The sequence below is a fragment of the Numida meleagris genome, chromosome 1 (assembly GCF_002078875.1).
Source record: "Numida meleagris isolate 19003 breed g44 Domestic line chromosome 1, NumMel1.0, whole genome shotgun sequence".
Taxonomy (NCBI): Eukaryota; Metazoa; Chordata; class Aves; order Galliformes; family Numididae; genus Numida; species Numida meleagris.
Genome location: NC_034409.1, coordinates 429,013 through 447,579, shown reverse-complemented (window position 1 = coordinate 447,579; position 18,567 = coordinate 429,013). Strand labels below are relative to the sequence as shown.

The window sequence follows — 18,567 nt, the reverse complement described above, 5'->3', positions numbered from 1 at the left end:
GGATGGGAATAGGGATGGGGATGGGGATGGGAATAGGGATGGGGATGGGAATGGGGATGGGAAGAGGAACGGGGATAGGAATAGGGATGGGAATAGGGACAAGGATGGGAATGGGGATGGGAAGAAGAATGGGGATAGGAATAGGGATGGGAATAGGGACAAGGATGGGAATGGGGATGGAGGAGGTGGGAGTAGGGTGCAGGCGTGGGGCTGCAGAACCAAGCTGGGCAGCCTAAGCCAAACCTGCAGTGGTGCAGAGGTTTGCAGCACAGTGAGCTGCAGCATGCAGGACAACGCATGAGTGGCAAGCATGGGAGCAGGGGAGGACAGCATGGGGCGTGCAGCTGATGGACCAACAGGCACAGAAGCCCCATGGCACGGTGCAGGCAATGAGCATTCCCACAGCACCGCAGGGCGGCCCTGCAGAAGCAGTGTGAGGAACAGGTGGGTGGAATGGCGGTATGTAGAAATCCTCGTGCTCTGTGGGGCTCACGGCAGAGCCTGCAGGGCACAGGGCTGCAGACATGCAGTGATGCAGAGTGCCCACGGGATGCGGCCGTGCCACCTCGCCGGGCATATGCTGATGGAACAGCAGCAGCATGAAGGAAGGTTTGGGTTGCGGGGAACACACTTGGCTCATGGCGTGGTTCTGAGGTACGGGCACCGCAGAGCAGGAGGTGACGACAAGAGCAGGCGGGGACACGCGGAGCATGGAGGAGTGCAGAGCGACGGTGGCTGGTGCATGTCTGTGGTGCAGGACCGTCCCTGTGCACGAGCATGCCAACAAGCTCTGGTAGCCAGAGAGTGCTCACTCATGCCAGGGTGGGCACAGGAGATGGAATGTGGGTAATGGGAGGGCGGGGGGCTGCGGGGAGCTGAGGGTGCAGGGCAGGGACAACGTGACGCTTGTGTCAAAATGTGAAGAGACCATCAGGAGGGACTGGGGAGTGTGGTGGGGTACAGAGGGCACAGGGCGATGGGAGCACGGAGGCAGGGGTGGATGGGACCGGAGGCGATAACGGCACAGGGCAGGATGCGGGCACACGACAGCGCAGCGTTGGCACACACAGGAGGACGGGCGCAATGGCAAAGCTGGCCAGCAAGAAGGTGGCCTCGGGTGGACGCGATGGCTGCGGTCAAAGCTGGGATGCCTCCTGGCTCCCCCATTATTGGGTGGGAGGCCTGGAGTACCCCGGGTATCTACAGCGGGATTTTTGCTTGCAGAATAAGAAGGTACAGGTTGGGAGCCCCTTGCCTTCCCCATGCGAGCACTGGGGCATTGCTTGGGGAGGGAAGAAGCGCTGTGGATACACAGAATTCAGTGGTTTCCAGAGAGCTCTGCATGGAGCCGCATGGGCCGAGAGCTCAGGGTAAGGAGACAGCACCGCAGCCGCCGGGGCCCGTCCAAGGGGCTCAGCCCGGGGCCGCGCGCAGGGGAAGGGGCTGCAGCCCCAGCCCTGGGCCTTCCACTGGCTGAAGGTTGTAAAGGTTCGTAGATGTGTGAGGGTCAGAAGGAACCTCCTTGTCCTTCCCTCTAGCACCAGAAGAGTTAATGCCTTCATGGGGGACTCGGCTTTTGGGGAACACCAGTCACCAAGCCGTCCCCTGGCCACCCCTGAGCCTGGGCGTGCGATGCCGGCAAGGGGAGCGCACAGGACGTGGGAACGGGAATGGGGCTGCTGCCCCTCCAGCACTGGGGCCACCCCAGGCCATGGGTCTGTGGGTTCCCCAGCACCGGAGGGAGAGCAGGATCCAGGGAGCGGGGACTGGAAGCTCTCCACCTCCATGCGTCTGTCTCTGCCTGCGGGGATGGAAGACGTGGTGTGTCCCAAAAACCGAGCGGTTTCGTTGCTTTGTGTTTCTAAATCTTTAAAATCCAGAGTGTCTGAAAGGAGCTGTTGGTTTTTTTTTTTTTTAAGTTTTTTTTTTTAAAAAGACTCTTTTTTTAACATTCATTCAGTCAGTCGCTAAAAACTCCCATGAGCTATGGGTGTCCCGGGGGAGGGGTGCAGGCACCTCCTCATCAGCATCTCAACAAGTCTAGAGATATATAGATTTAGTAAAATTATAACAAAATCAGGTGGCTATAGCTATAGATATAGATATATAGATATTTGTTCTCTCTTTTCAAATATATAGCTGATTGATTAAAAAGATGCAAAATAAGGATGACAAGGACAGAGTGGGAATCCTGTAGGTCAGAATTGTCTCTTGTAGATCATCAGCTGCTCTCTATATAAATGCACGGAGATTATATATTACCCATCAACGTGTCCCCTTGGAAACAAGACCCCAAACCAAGAGGAAACCAAACACCTCCCCCCACCCCCCACCCTCACCGTTGGCAAAGCGTTTGCTGCTGGGTCCCCACCAGCCTCCCTCGACACCCCCCAAACATGCTTCAATCCATGCGGTTTCGGTCCCTCTCCTCTCTTGCCCAGCTCTGGTCTGCTGGGAGAGCCAGACGAGGGGCTGTGGGGCGAGGAGCGGGGCAGGAGCGGGGCAACTATCCCCACGGCACCAGGGCACCTCTCTGGGCCACCCCGCTGCCGAGGCTGCTCCCCCTCCTCAGCACCCTGCCTGCCTCCTGCAGCAGGCTGCACTGCCAGGCCTAGCCGTGCCACCAGGCCTCGCTGTGCCGCCAGGCCTAACTGTGCCGCCAGGCCTAACTGTGCCGCCAGGCCTAACTGTGCCGCCAGGCCTAACTGTGCCGCCAGGCCTAACTGTGCCGCCGGGCCTAACTGTGCTGCTGGGCCTAACTGTGCCACTGGGCCTAGGTGTGCCACTGGGGCCAGCCATGTCACTGGGCCTAGTCGCACTGCTGGGCCTAGGTGCACCACTGGGCCTAGCCGTGCTGCTGGGCCTAGCCACACCGCCAGGCCTAGATCCACTGCCAGGCCTAGCCATGCCGCTGGGCCTAGATGCACCATTGGGTTTAGCCGCACTGCTGGGCCTGGCTGCACTGCTGGGCCTGGCTGTGCTGCGCACCCCAGGGCCTGGTCGGCCTGTTCCCACCTGCCACACGAGGCACCCGCAGGAGGGTCAGGCTCCTCGCCTGGCGGCGGACCGGCCCCCAGCCCCAGCCAGGTGTCACCGTGCCACAGGCCAGACACAGAGCCCGGGCGCGGCAGCACATGGCTCCTCGGCCCCTCCGGCCTCCAGCGACGCCCCCGGGCAAGAGCACATCAAGCGATATACAGGCCGGACTCTCTGGGAGGGACGGAAAAGAGGATGTATTTCATGCAACATTCCTTTTCCCGAAGGCGTCGCGGGGCCGGCAGGGCTGAGCGGGGCTGCGTGTGTGCGGCACGGGGCCGCCTAGGAGCAGGCGGGAGCCGTCAGGCTCCACACCCTTCAGTGCAGTGCTCAGAGTAGAAAGAGAATCGAAGTGGGTTTTATTAGTCTGGTAGAAATGTTCCCCCCCCCCCCCCCCCCCCATGGGTGGCTCTGGAAGAGGCCGGCACTGCCTAGCACGGTCAGCTGTCCACCAGCTGCTTGAGCGCCCGCTCAATGTTCATCCGGTGCCCGACCCGTGTCACCCCCAACTCCACAAAGTCCTCCTTGGTGAGGGCGGGCAGATGCGTGCCCTCGATCTCATGGTCCTCAAACTTGTCTCGGTGCTCCACCAAGTTGATGCTTTCCAGCCAGTCCCCAACGTCGTACTTGTTCCACAGGTGGAGGGGTTTCTGCATGAAGGGCCTCGGCGGGTGGAGGGTGTGCAGGGGCGGCCCTGGCGAGGGGGATGGGGACGGGGAGCGGCTCCGGGCGCTCACACTCCTCACCACAAAGCGCACCTCCTTGGGCTCGTGTGGGATGGAGAGGCTGGAAGATTTGAGGATGGTGGGAGGGGTCAGGCCGTACGGCCGCACGGTGCTGAGCGGCTCTGTCCGATCCAGAGCCGGCTTCACGGGGCTGGGGGTACGTCGGGTTACAGGGTAGCGACTGCCAGGTCGAACTGTGTAGGTGGTCCCGGAGCTCCGCTGGGAAATGGTGCTGAGTTCTCCTAAACTACTGAAAAGTCTGCAGAAAGAACGGTACAGCGAGAGAGAGAGGAGAGAGAGCAGAGCGCGGGGTGAGGCCAGGTCCCCAGACACAGAGCACACACACAACGCGCGGGGACGCGGCTCGGAGCGCTCCGGCCAAGACCTGCTGCGAGCCCTGCGAGGTCTGCTCCGAGGAGGCAGAAGAGCTGCAGGAATTATCTCCAGGAACTCTGGTTCCCGGCCACGCTGCCCTCTCTCCACAGCACCCAAAGCCCTCCCGGGAGCAGCCCCAGCCCTGCAGCCCTCTGCGGGTTCAGTGAGAGGTGCCGCACTGAGGACCCCACGCCATCACCTGCCCCCTCCGGCTGGGACCACCTCCCCTTACTAATGGCACAGCTCTAGACACGGAGCCAGAGCAATTCACAATGGCCTGAGCACATCTGCCACGGGGGCAGAGCCCCTCTGTGGGATGAGAAGCACTTCCATCACCTCCCCAGGCAACGGCGCGAGGCTCCAGGCGTGGGACAGCAGGGTCTGACCGTCGCAGAACGGAGCTGAGCTCTGGCACGCGCTGTACACAGGGCAGGGAAGGGTCTGACCCGGTCTACATCTCGCTCTAAGCCACGTCTGCACCCATGGGCGTTAATGCTCTGGCCCGCGGGGCTGTGTGTGGGCAGTGTGGGGCTGGGTCAGTCCCTTCTGCAGCAGTGCCGGGGATGCGCGGTGTCCCTGGGCAGTGGCCAAGGTCTGCTCTGCACCAGACTGGAGGATCTGACAGGAGACAAATGGTGCTGCAAGAACACTTCCCTTCTGCCATCACCTGCTTGTCATAAACCTTGCCCTGGTGTAAACAAGGATGCTTGGAATGGGAAAACAAATGAACCAGAAAACCACCAGGTGGGCAATTGCTGGGAGTGCTCTGATCGGAGCGAGCCCCTCAGCCTGCGGAGCCTGGGGGTGGCATGCTGTGGGGCCATCGGGGCCCAGGTGCTGAGCGGGGCCGTGGGACTCCATGCAGTCCCTCTGCTTTGGCAGCACCCTGCACCCAGCCTGGCATCTTCTGCCCCGTGCTGCCTCCAGCTGCCCTGACTGCTGCTGCACTGTGCTACCAGAACCTGACGGAGTGTGCTGCCCTTGGCCAGCAGGCAGCCCAACCTCCAGCCCAGACACAAGGGCAGGAAGGTGCTGGGACACCGTGGCACCCTCCAGCTCTGCCTTCCCCTCCTGGAGCAAACTGACGGCAACAGAAAAGCACGCAGTGCCCAAAACCACCAATGCAGACACTGCGTAAGAGCCGCGTTCTGGGAGGCCGATAGGTGCTGAGGGTTTCTCAGAGAGGCGGCTGTGAGAAGGTGAGCTTCACAAGAATAGGAAGGGCCGTCCGCAGGCTGTGGGCTCAGCCACGCTGCCTCTTGTTCTGATGTTCTTCCCACCTTGGCACAGAAAGCAAGAGTTACAAAGGAGCGTGACGATGAGTCACACTTGGGAAGCGCCATCAGCAGGAAAGAGGAGCAACCGAATGACCTTGAGGACTGCAGTGACGGGGCACAGCCAGGGCCCTGCGCACGGGGCTGGCAAAGGAGCTCTGCTTTCAGCTGGAGCTCGCCCATGGGAAATGATGAAGAAAGTTCTGGGTCTGCTGGCACAGCCCAGGAGTCACCAGCACAGCAGGAGTGCTGCAAGACACACGTGTGCACTCATGTCACCGCACCAGAAACCGCTGCTGTCTCTTCTGGAATTCGGAGGACAGTTTGGGTCTCTCATGTTCAAGGAAGGTAAATGTGAAGAGGAGCGGCTGCAGACAGTGGCAGCTGGTTGCCAAGAGCTTGCTCAGCCTGGTGAAGGAGGGACGGAGAGGGGGACTGCTGCCAGGGGCTGGGGAAGGAGAGACGGCGGCGGGAGGGCACCGAGGATGCCATGCAGGAGTGCGTGCTCACCAGGCAGCAGGTGACACCCAGCTGTCACACCCGCGCTGCTCAGGGAGCTGGCAGCCCACCAGGCACTTGGGCACCGAACGCAGAATGAGGACGCGGCTTTGGCCCACCAGGAGCAATGAGATGAGACAGCACCACAGCTCGCTGCTGAGGGATGCACTTAGTTACGGTCTGAGGGCTCTTCTTCCACGGAACTTGCAGAACAAGCCAAAATCCGTGTTCAAACGTGAATTAATCTTGAGGCAGGATGAATGACGACTGCTGCAGAGGAGATTTCAGAGGGCAGCAACATGCTGTGCTGTGCGTTGAGGGATGGGCTCACGGTGCGCTGGGGAGGGTCAGTTTGGAGACTGGGAACAATCTGTGCTCCAAAGAGCGGTCAGCACTGGCACAGGCTGCCCAGGGTAGTGGGGAGTCCCCGTCCCTGGGGGTGTTCCAGCACCGTGGGGATGTGGCACCTGGGGACGTGGTCATTGGGCACGGAGGGATGGGTTGGGGTTGGGCTGGGGATCTCAGAGCTCTTTTCCAACCAAATGTTTCTGAGAGCTTCCAGGCTGGGCTCTGTGTGGCTCTGCCGCGAGAACTGCTGTGCCAAGGAGGACCCAGGAGCTGAGGATGGGAGCTCGGACAGGGGAGACCTGCCCCACTAACGCTGCAGTTCATCCTGAGCTTCTTTGAGTTCAAGCTGCAAATAAAAAGGGTCCATGAGCACGGGCCATCCCCGCAGAGGATGTGGAAATCCCCACAGACGGGCACGGTGAGACACTGCTGCCAGCTGTGCGCTGGTGTCCCTGCCACCCCCTTCCCAGGGCTGGCTGAGGTTGGCACACAGGCGTCCCCAGACACAGCGACCTCAGGTCTGCAGTCTTGGCATCACGGCAGGCTGCGCTGCAGGGATCCATGGCTGCCAGCACAGCTCCTTTGCTGTCTGGAGGCTTCCAGGGTCAGGGCTCAGGGAAGAGCTCTGCAGAGCATTCCTCTTCAGCACGGAGGATGCATGGCAGCACCGCTCTGCTCCGCCGGCAGCGCTGTGCCACAGGAGGACACTGCTCCCCGACGTCCAGCCCTGCAAGATGACTTCACTGGGGGCCACCAGCACAGCGCTTTGCTCACAGGCCCTTGGTTCTGCTCCGAGCCAGGGAAGCGTTTCTGGATGTGATCCTTCACCAGCGATGGCTCCGCGCCGCATCCCGACATCGATGCATTACGAGGTTTGGACGCATTGCTCCGAGGGCTTCTTCTGGATCAGTGCTCCTCACCGCGGGCTCACATGTGCACATTGAGTGCACACTGATACGGAGGAACCAGGACCCAGCCGAGGCCAAGCGCCGCTCTGTCCTAGGGCGCTGCTCCGTCCTAGGGCGCTGCTCTGCCTTTGGTTGATGTTCTCAAGGGCTTTCCCTTTATCAGGTTTCACAAAGGCTTCGGCGTCGCCCACCGCTCCTTTGGGCACCATCATGTAAATGTAACCAGGAAGCTCCGTGGGGAAAATGAAATGCCTTCCTCATTTCCCATGCGCGGCAACGCTCCAGCTGCACCTTGGAAGCTCAGCAGCATGGGAACGGTGGCTGTCACCACTCTGCATGGCAGCCCTCACCTGCCTGACCTGGAGCCCAGGACCTGGCAGCTCGCATCCCCCGGCACAGGCTGCAATCAGCAAAAAGGGGGAGCAGCTCTCATGGGAAGCACCTCACAAGGAAAGGAACACCGGCGTGCGGAAAAGCGCCTTATCACCACGCAAAGAAGGATGCTGTGTTTGCCCGTCCGCTAATTAAGCCCTTTGGGAACGCTCTGATGGAAGGTATTAAAAGGCAGGCTTCATGAACGCTGCTGATGGTTGAGTCTTTTTTCTTTGATCCTGGTATCTCGGTCCCAATTCCTTCAGCAGTCACCAGGCCCAGCAACAGGCAACTCCCTCCCGTCACTGCAAGGAGAACTCTGCCGCTCGCACTCAGTGCAGCCCAGCTGCTCTCATCCTCCCTCCAAGACATCTCCAATGCTCACCACGGAACTGCACGAAGGATTCCCAACACCTCCACAACACCAACACCTCCATAGCGGCACTGAGCCGCGGGGCTGCGCTCCTGGTTCTCCAGCAGCACCCCAAGGTAACGGCCGCGGGCAGGGGGGGCTGCAGGGCCAGGCAGTGCCCCCCTCCTTTTGCCTAAACGCAGTTGGAAACACCGAGTCCTCCTGCACAGGGCGATACCTGCACAGATGGCATCGCGCCTCTGCAGCTCCTGTCTCCGAGGGATTTGGTCAGACAGAAATATGTCGCCTGTCCCTGCAAGCAGAAGGCGAAAGCGAATGGAAACCTCCCGGGGTGGCCTCCAAAGCCAAGGTCAGAGCACGTGGGCCACCAGGAAAACAACCCCGCTGCTGAGCGGGACGGAAACGTGGTGGCGCGCACGGCGGCACCGGGTGTGACCGAGGTGAGCGTGCAGCCAGGGCCCAGCACAGAGACGTGGGGCTGAGAGCAGGGCCAGCAGCACGGTGTCCAGCGTGGGTCAGAGAACTGGGGTGCACTCCAGGGGCCGCTGGGGTCAATGCTTCCCAACGTCTTCTTTAATTACCCCAAGGATGGGGAGAAGGATCCCCTCAGCAGTTTGCTGGTGGGTTTACAAATCGGGTGCGGGGGCAGATGCACCGAACGGCTGTGAAGACTGCACTGACCAGAGGAACGAGCTGGGAGCCACCTCAGGAAGCCCAGCAAAGGGAAAAGCAAAATCCTGAGTCTGAGGGGGGTGGGAGAACCCTGTGCTGCAGGACCAGGAGCCAGCAATGTGTCCCGGGGCCGCTTACGGAGAGCAGCAGGGCAGGGGAGCTGATCCCACACCGCTGAGGGCTCGCCTGGAGCCCGGGGCCAGTGTGGGGCTCCCCACTGCAAGAGGGATGTGGGCACTGGGACAGGGAGGCACCGAGGGAGGGCCGTGATGGCAATGAGGGACTGGGACACGTGGCACTGGGAGAGCTGGGGCTGCTCGGCCGGGGTGAGGCTGAGGGGACTCTCAGTGTGTAAATACCCAACAGATGGGAATGAAGAAGAGGGGAGCGGTGCCCGGAGAGGGGACAAGCAGTGACGGGCACACTCAGAATACAGAAAGAAGGGAGATTTTCCATAGAACCTCCACATTTGCCGCAAACCATACGTTCTCATTTAACACGGGGGTTTTCCAACAGTTAGCAACTCTGCAAAACCAAACGGGACGCTGATGCAGAACGCTGCCTCTGCTGCTCACCTCTTTTCACACTGACGAGCTCCCTCCCCTCCTCATTTCTGTCCCCCCCCCCCCCACAGAGCACACCAGGACCCTCGGCTCGCCCTGCGCTGCTCCCCGCGCTCAGCATCCCCCGGTGCTGCGACGTGTGCTCCCATGCCGCCCGCTCTGCCCCCAGGGGCTGACCTGGGAGAGCCGCCCTCCCAGCACAAGACAAGCATGGCTCCCACCGCTGCCAGCAGCACGGCCAACACCAGCAGCCTGCTTGCAGCTTGCTGCTGGGGGGCAGAGGAGCCCACCTCATCGCTGCTGGAGGCACTCGGCGACCCGACGGCTTCAGCTCCCCGTAACTGCAGAGCCCCCAGAGCTGAACAAGAGGCAGCAAATGGCAGCGGGCAGAGCCCCCCCACGGGCACGTGTTCCCCTGACACCTCTGCACCAGGGACTGCTGGGTCCCTACCTCCCGCAGCCACCTCACGCCGCTGCTCAGATGAAACCTCTCCCTGCTGGGAAAGGAGAGCGTGGAGCTCCTAATTCTGAGACGGTGAGCTCTGGCTTTCCTCCATCTGCTCAGGATCTGAGTTCCCTCTTATTTCCGGAGCTGAGGAGGAGCTCGGCATCTTCCTCCACCCCAGCGATGGAAGAGATGGGGACGCAGGGCCCCAGCTCATGAGCACGCAGTGACCGTGGGCGCTAGGCCGGCTCCGTGCAGCCGTGTGCTGAGCGGGACAGCCCCATCCCAACAGCAGGAGGTGCCTGGGAGCCCCACGGAGGACGGGCAATGCCATGGGTCACAGCTGTGGGTGCCTGCAGGACGGCAGCGCGGCGACGTGGCCGCACGCTCTGCGCTCAGAGGAAGGTCGGGAAGGGATGGAAGAGGAGGAAACACCGGCACGTACAGAGCGCACAGCGGGGACAGGGCGATGAGCAGAGCCTGGCAGCCAAAGGCACGCGGCTGTGAACGGAAACAAGGCACATGCATTGAGTTGAGACAGACCTGGAGGCCTTGGAAGCACGGCGAGCGGAGCTGGGTGCTCTGCTGGGAGCTGGCTGCTGCCACCGACAAACAGCGGGGCCTGGAGCCCTGCTCACCCGAGAGCATCTCGCACTGACCGGGAGGAGGCTGCGCTGCGTGCACAAACCAGTTCCTGCATCCTCGCCTCACCAGTTCAAACACAGTAGGAAATTCTGCTCCATAAACCCACTGCTTGAGGCCAGCACGCTGTCACGGGACAGCAAACCAGGGAAGTTACGGGACGGTATCGCTGATGCAATGTCTCATCCTGCTGCCCTCTGCTCCCCACATCCTGACAGTGACAGCTCTGCCCTCCTGCACCGCAGCGCTGCGGGAGGAGCCCGTGCAGCTGCACTGGTGGGGAAGGAGCTGAGAGCTCGTGGTGTGGGGGAGGGGAGATGGGACGGACACTGCATGGGGCTGGGGGCTGGGGAGGGGGCTGCTTTGGTGCGGCACCACCAACACCGGTCCTGAACAGGCACAGTGATCCAAGGACGCGAGCCATGGGGACGGCCACGCACTGCCCCTGCCCCACAGACACTGCCCGTCCCAGAGAGAGCTGCCTCTGCCTCTGCCCGAGCAGCGCACGCTTCTGCTGCGTTCCTTGACTTATTTCAGCTCTCCCAGACCACCTGTAAGACCCCACCAAGGCTGCACATGAGCAGGAGGGGGCCCGGTAGTGACAGGACATGGGGGAACAGCTTTACACTGGAAGAGGGGACACTGAGGTCATGCGTCAGGAAGGCATCTACTCAGAGGGCCTTGGGGACACAGGCTGGCTTACGGGGTCACAGGGCGTCATTATGTGCACCGAGCTAATGAAGACTGGTTGGTAACCCAGCCCACGGTGGGGGACTGGAACTGAATGATCCTTAAGGACCCTTCCAACCCATCCATTCCGTGCTTCTATGATCCATAAGGACTCCTCCAACCCAAGCCCTGCTGCAGTTCTATGATCTACAAGAGCCCTTCCAATGCAACCATTCTACGTCTCTATGATCTATAAGGGCTCTTCCAACCCAGTCATTCTATGATTCTATGATCTTTAAGGATCCTTCCAACCCAAGCATTCCATGGCTCTATGACCTACACAGTCCCCTCCAACACAACCTTCGCTCCCTGATTCTATGACGCGCTCCTGAACAGCAGCGAACACTTTTGCACCTGGACCGACCGTGCCTTGGGGGTGCTGCAGAACCGAGCCTCCTCAGTGTAACCAGCAAGCATTCCAGTTTTACAACCCCTACCCCTCCAGAAAAGTAAATGCAAAACTCGTGCTAAGAAAACCCAGCTAAGCAAGCACCGGTGAAAACCAGAGGGGATGGCACAGCTGGTTCCATTGCTGCTGGATGTTTTCAGGCAGTCAATGGGAACAACACTGCACGAAGGGGCTGTGTGGGGGCACTGCCTGCTGTCTGCACCAACACAGCCCCACTGGGCTGTGCGCAGTGCCCAGCCCCATCCTGTCTGCACAGTGGGGCTGTGCTGGGCTCAGGCACAACCCTGCTGGAAGCTGGGGCAGCAGCTGGCTGACCGCGAAGGGACGCGTGCAGGCTGCGCCATTGTCTGAAATGCCAGCTCAGCTGAACGAGGACGGGATCAGCTCCCGTGCGTTGCAAACGGCACTCATCACGTGAATGCTGATGAGCGCTGTCCCCATGTGGGGTCAGCAGCCAGCTCTGCCCAGCCCCAACACTGCCCGCATCACGGAGCCGAGCCCGCAGCTTCCCCCGCCTGCAGCACCCGGAGTGACAGCAGCAACAGGATGGAATGCACAGGGACGTGGGCGTATGCGATGACATGAGGGGACCCTCCCGCCACCGACCGGGGGGGGAACAAAGTGAGATGTGCCGCGCCAAGACCGAGGCACGACCCTGCCCGGAGCAGTGCCTGGTCCTCAGCTGCAGCCGTGGGCTCCACCGCCTCTGCCGGGGCAGTGCCGGGCCAGGCAGCGCCGGGGTTCCCACCCCTCTGCTGGAAGCTGCGGTGCAGCACAGCCTGGAGCGGAGCAGACCTGGTCCCAGCGGGCGGCATCCAGGAGGAACGGGCAGCCCGGCGGCGGTGGGTGGCATCTGGCATGAGAGTCCTACGTGCTGCCACTCTGCTCTCCCAGGGACTGGCCCTGTCCGGCCGGACACCGGTGAGGGGTGCAGACTTGGAAATCCAGCAATGTGCAGAAAATGACAAGTAAAATCAAACAGGAGACTGCCCAGAGCTCTGGGTGTGCTATCACACGCGGGAGCAACACAGGTGGATGTAGCTACGTTCAGACACACTACAGGTCAAAAAAAGCCAACAGGATGGACAGACGGACAAACACAGAAGAAGCACAACCGAGAGCACACAGTTGGCCATGCACACTGGGGAAATTCACCTGGAGAGTGGCCTGGGGTGGGAGCATGTGCCCCAGGTGGAACCCCACAGGGAGAAAGGGGTCTCAGGGCCTGGTCCGGCCTGGGGAACTGGAGAATCATAGAATGGGTTGGGTTGGGAAGGATCTTAAAGATCACAGAGATATAGAACAGTTGGGTTGGGTTGGGAAGGATCTTAAAGATCACAGAAATATAGAATGGTTGGGTTGGATTGGAAGGGGTCTTGTAGATCACAGAGCCACAGAATGGTTGGGTTGGGTTGGGTTGGGTTGGGTTGGGTTGGGTTGGGTTGGAAGGGTCCTTACAGATCATCCAGTTCCAACCTGGCCAGCCCAGGACTGCTGGCGGGGGACGAGGCCGAGGGGCTGTGCCAGCACAGCCTCCAGCAACAACCACCAACCAGAGTGGGAGGAGGGCACTTTCGGTGCTGTAGTTTCCTCACGGCCATCCCATGTCAGCCATTACTGTGGCGTAAGCCCGGGACCTCCCTGTGGGCCGCCATGAAGACCCCTCATTGGTGGGCAACGAGCTCAGCTCTGGGTTGTACAGTTTTGAGTGCGGCTGGAGCATGAAGGGCCGCTCCGCTCCCTCTGCGGGGCCCTGTGGGGACGGCCCCGGTGCGGGGCTGCTCCTCATGGCATCTGTTCCCGTGGGGCTGGGGCTGAGTGGGGCACGGGGTCCCGCCCGAGCGCCATCAGAGCCAGAGGGAATTTCCTCAGCCCTCGCCATGGGGCAGCAGCAGCAGCAGCAGCACACAACGTCACGAGACGGGGACACGGACAGGCTACGGGGCACACAGGGAGGGGCGGGCGGGGGACAACGTGAGTTCGCTATGAGATGAGAACGTGCTCACTTACACAACTCGCCCACCCTCCGGAGGCCAGAGGCGGCTCTAGACAGAGCAGCGCGGACATGCAGATGGAGAGCAGGAAGAGAGCAATGAGAGAGAATGTTAGCTCTGGTCCGGGCGCAGCAACAACACGGAGCGAGCAGACGTCGGGGCCCGGCGGCTCCGGGGCTGTAAGGGGCTCTGGGCGCCCGCTGGGCTCGGGCGGTTTCTGCACCCGCTCAGGTCACGTTTGTGTGCGCTACGGGATAATGGGACAGCGGTCATCGCGCGAGGCCAGCAGCCAAAGCCTGAACAGTTCGACAGCGCTATTCATAACAGCTGAGAACAGGGGTGGGAGGGGGGAGGAGAAGGGGAGGGGAGGGTGGGATTGGAGTCAGGGGCAGAGCAGGGGAGGGGGAAGAGGAGGGGGAGGAGAGAACATATGCATGAGAAAAAATGGTGCACAGTGAGAACAAGAGTGGCAAATACAGATCACCACCGTTTCTGACTCTCCCGAGTGTCGGCGTTAAGTGCTTTGTTTTTCAGGACTGCGAGGACCGCAGCTGCAGCTGAAGGCCAGCGTGGTGCTGCCGGGGCTCTGCGCCACAGCACAGCGCCAGCACGGGGCTGGGAGCAGAGATCTGGGGACCATCCCACGGGCACCCACGGGAGGTGGGCGCGTGGCACCGCCGGGTGGGCGCTGCGCAGCCCTGGGCTCCTCCTGTGCTCCCATCTCCTCCCGGCAGCGCTGCGTTGCCCGGAGCCCTCGCGGCGCCCACGGTTCAGCTCGGCACCGGCTCGGTGGCTGCCGACGTCACAAGACGAGCGCTGCGTTCATCCTGAGCTGTGCTTTTTTTTTCCATAGGCCGCGCTCACAACGCAAAGAAATTTCTCCCACTGCCCCAGGATCCAGCAGGGAGGAAGCTACGGTCCTCACGATGGGATGAGCTTGGATGAACACGAAACCGCAGCCGGGCAGCCCCTGACCCGGAGCCGAGGGAGGAGCGTGGAGGAGCGCGGCTCAGCCCTGCACGGCGCGCGCCCAGGAAGCATGGTTATCACCTGGGAGCGTCGGGACGAAGCGTCCTGCCCCACCGTGCTGTACCGTGCCATGCCATGCCGTGCTGCGCCATGCCGTGCCGTGCTGTGCCATGCTGTGCTGTGCCATGCCGTGCCGTGCTGTGCCATGCCATGCTGTGCCATGCCATGCCGTGCTGTGCCATGCCGTGCCACACTGCAGTGACTTGCTATGCTCCAGGAGTGACCTAGAAGAGCAAGAGGACTCCAACACGCTCTTCCAGTGCTCTCCCCTCACGCTTTTCCACACCGGAGCGTCTCGGCCTCCAGCGCCTTTCTCTCTGGCAGTTTTGCAGCCGAGGATGGACCTGGCTGGAAGTCTTGCTGTCCAGAAGGAGCACCCCTTACTGCTCTTCTCCTGCACCGAGGTGGCACATCCCTGCACTGCTGGGCCACAATCAGCAACGAGTGCCTCTCCTTTGTCTCTCCTTGGGCCGTGCTGGCAAACAGAGCTCAGCTGCCTGCTGCTCCGCTCCTCCTGAATCCCGCTCTGGACAAGCACGAGTCCGTCCCACACCATCTCACTGCATCCGAATTAACCGAGGGGTTAAACAGAAAGAGGTGGCTTTGCCCTGGGAGCTAAATGCCTGAAGCTCATTTCTCTTCTCTCCTTCTGATCTGTACAGATACAAAGCAGCTGGGGCTTTCCAGAAACAGCACCTGTAGAACTCAGTTTTGCCGCTGCAATTCTGCCTTGCGCCATCCATCTGGCGGCTGCTTGAACACAAACACGCTCAGGAGCCAACAAAACCCTCGTACCCAGACCCGTGGCTGAATCCTGACCTGGAGCTGTGCTGACCCGACCCGGAGCTGCTCGGGTCTGGAACGAGATGATTTCGGAGCCGTTCTGTGATTCTGTGCCCTGTGCTGGCACTTGCTGCGCTCCTGGCTCCAGCCAGCACCGCTCACACGCAGCCCCGGGGCTGGGAGGGGTCCGAGCTCCACCGGGGATGGTGCAGCCCTGCGGGGTTGGGCGGGCACCGCCGGGAGCACAGCGGGACCGCGAGGAGCGACGCCTCCGAGCCGCAGCTCGGTGCTGGGATGGGAACGCGTGGGGCAATGCGCTGCCCGGCGAGCCCGACTCGCCCAGCGCCAATCAGAGACGTACACCTCTCGTTGGTTCACGTCAGCTTTATTGTGGCAACGATGTCACACGGCGCTCGCTCCCGGTCACAGCTCCGAGCCGCGGTCGCTGGCACCGCTCCCGCACCGCGTGCGGGTCGGCGGCTCTTCACGCCTTCCCCTCGCGCTGCTGCGGGCTCGGGGCAGCCCCCGGGGTGGGGGGTTCTGTGCGCAGCGGTCACCGGGGCTCCCGCTGAGCGAGGTCTGCGTGTTCCCAGCTCAAGGTTTCATCGCGCGGTCCCAGGACGCAGCGGGAACGCAGCCCCGCGCCCGCGGGCACCGTCACCGCACGCTGAGCAGGAGGCAGCGCCGGGAGCAAGCAAAGCGCGGGGCACGGCTGCGGCCGGGCCTCGGGGGCAGGCTCAGCCCATCCGCACGGGGCTGCAGGGCTGGGGGCTGGGACAAGCATTCCCTCCATTGAGTGCCTCAGCTCTGACCTCGGGTTCTCATTCTCAGTATTTCTCGGCCTCTTTTTCAGTGCCTCTTGTCAAAGGTCCTCCTGGGACAGAGCGCCTTGGGAGGAGACACAGTCAGAGTTAGAGAGATGGAGGAAGCGGCTCCGTCCTCGGCTCCCGGAGGTGCCCAGCCGGGACCTCGTGGTCCCCTGCAGGAAACGCACCAGCGCCCGCGCTGCAGCGCAGCAGCATCCCCTGCTCCGGGATGCAACTACTGTAAATTCAGAACGTCATGCGCCTAAAAACAAACTCCAGCCACGAACCCCACGAGTGCACGAGGACCGCTCCGCTCCTCCTGCCCGCAGCAGCGCTTCGCACCCTGGGGCGGCACCGACCGCGATGGCAGCGGATGGGGGGCTTCTGCCAGGGGCCCTGCTCAGCCCTGAGCCCTGTGGGATGCGGGCTGGCTCCAGAACGGGGCTGTCTGCAGGACAGCGCTGTCCGCAGGTCGGAGCTGCAGCTCAGCTCAAGGCCCTTTCTGGAGCAGTGCAAAATATGAGAACGACAGAGACGCTGCAGCCGTGCAGGGCACGGCCCCGCTGTCTTCCCCCCTGGCTGCAGCAGCACTGTGCTCTCCCCGTGCCCGTCCCGCAGCCCCCGAGGGGCTCAGTGCTGCACGGCCCCACTGCACGCCCTGCACTGCAGCTCTGCAGCGCTGCTGCCCCCGGGGCGGCCGCTGTGGCCGTGCTGGGTAACGCTGTTTATCCGGGACACAGTGTCCTGGAATGGGTCACCTCCTCCAGCTGTTCCTTGCATCACCTTCTGAATTTACAGTACTTTCATAAAAGAGAGGAACTGTCACAGCGAGGCAGAGCGGCCGACGTCGCCGCGTGCTCCATTCGCAGCGGGCTTCCTGGGAAGCACTTCAAGAATTTCAACTGAGAGCGTAAGAGTAACGTCAGAGATGAAAGGAGGGGGCTCGAGAAGGGGACGAGGAGCGCTGCGCTCCGCGGGAGCACAGAACGCAGAGTGCCGGGGGGGAGGGGGGAGGTAGGGCACGGATGGGGGAAGGCATTCCCTGCAGCTGGGGGGGAGAGGGAGGAGGAGGAGGAGGGGGAGGACAGAGTCTCAGCACAGGGGGTCACTGCAGCAGACCACGGACAGGGCAGAGCTTTGGGGGGGTTGTCAGGGAGACGGGGGTGGGGACGCAATGCTGCAGCGTGGGTCTGCGGGCATGAAGGAGGGGCAGGGATGGGGCACGGGTCCCCAGGAACGGGGGAACTCGCACAGCTGCGGGGACGGGGGCTCAGCACCACGACGCAGCGATGTGGGACACGGGAGGGCAGGGGGAGGAGGCAGGCGTGGGGGGACAGGTGGGAGCTGCGGGTGCTTTTCACCGATCGCTCCGGGAGACCCAAAAAGGGGGGACGGGCACCCCAGCACCCCCAGCAGCAGCAGGGCTGGGGCCCGGACTGCTCGCTGCGAAGGGCCCAAGTCCTGCAGGTGAGCAACCGAGACACCGTGCCCGGTCACCGCCGGGAGACCAGGACCTGTCCTGCCCGGCACCGCTGCAGATGTGTGGGCAGCGCGCTCCGGAGCTCGAGCAGCACACGCCTGCCTTCAGACGGACCCTGCAGGCTGGGGGCACCCAGCGCCGGACCCCAGATCCCCCCTGAGCAGCACAGTGAGGAGCATTGTTCTGCAGGGAGCGGCCGCAGAGAGCACTTGGGGCCAGACCCATCAGAGACAAAGCATGGCAAGATCCAGAGGCGTCCTTCCTCTCCGCGATGGCCCCCACGGGTCCGGTGCCCTCCAGATGTGGGTCACCGGGGCAGCAGGGAGCAGGGGGGGCCGCTCCTCGGGGGCTGCAGGACGCGGTGCCCCCCCCTGCTCCGTTCCAAATGCCTCCATTTGAGAGCACGGCACGGCTTGGTGAGCCAAGGCTGCCTTCAGCGTGCCGGGCCCAGCTCCTCGCTGACCCCACGGTGCGGGCACAGCGGGGGACACCAGGGGGGTGGGAGCTGCTCACTGCGGCCTCGCTGCCGGGGAGGGCAGTGGTGCGGGCCTGTCGGCCTGGGGTCCCTCATGTGCATCTCGGAGCCTTCCGAGGGTTTGCTCTCGCATCTCAGGTTCTAATGGTCCTTTGGTTTTGCTGAGTTTTACACAAAAAGCTGCAGGGGAGCAGGGAGCTCTGTCTGACCGTGACGGAGAGCTCTGTGCTGCGGGGGTGGCACCGCTGCCCACAGAGGTGGGTGACCCCCCTCCGCAGGGATCCGAACCCGCCTGGATGCTCTGTGTGCAGCTGCTGGGGGGGCTGGAGCTGCGGAGGTCCCTTCCAGCCCCACAGCTCTGGGTTCTGTCAGTCTGAGCGCGAACCCCTGTGAGAAATGGGCCCTGACCCTCAGTGCCCCCCAGCTCAGCCGGCTCCGCTGCGCGGCCTCGCAACGCTCAGAGCACTTCCCAGGGAAAAGCACCGGGGAAACACACGTCGCTGCTCATCGCCCCGGAGAGAACACGCGGAAGGGAAACCCGCAACGGAACACAGCGGCTCAACCAGAGCGCGCGGACACGGGAGGGTGGCACGGCTTAGGGAGAGCCGACAGCAGGAGCTCGGCGCGGGGC

At 62.4% G+C, this 18,567-nt stretch overlaps 1 protein-coding gene across 1 annotated transcript in view; it reads right to left on the bottom strand.

The window, feature by feature from the left end:
* The window catches only part of SHANK3 (SH3 and multiple ankyrin repeat domains 3), a 19,132-nt gene continuing 2,443 nt past the window's right edge, over nt 1,879–18,567 (bottom strand). The window contains exon 2 of the mRNA XM_021384201.1: nt 1,879–4,020. Within this exon, the coding sequence (XP_021239876.1) occupies nt 3,477–4,020 (544 nt within the window). The 3' untranslated portion in view covers nt 1,879–3,476. The remainder of the gene's footprint in view (nt 4,021–18,567) is intronic.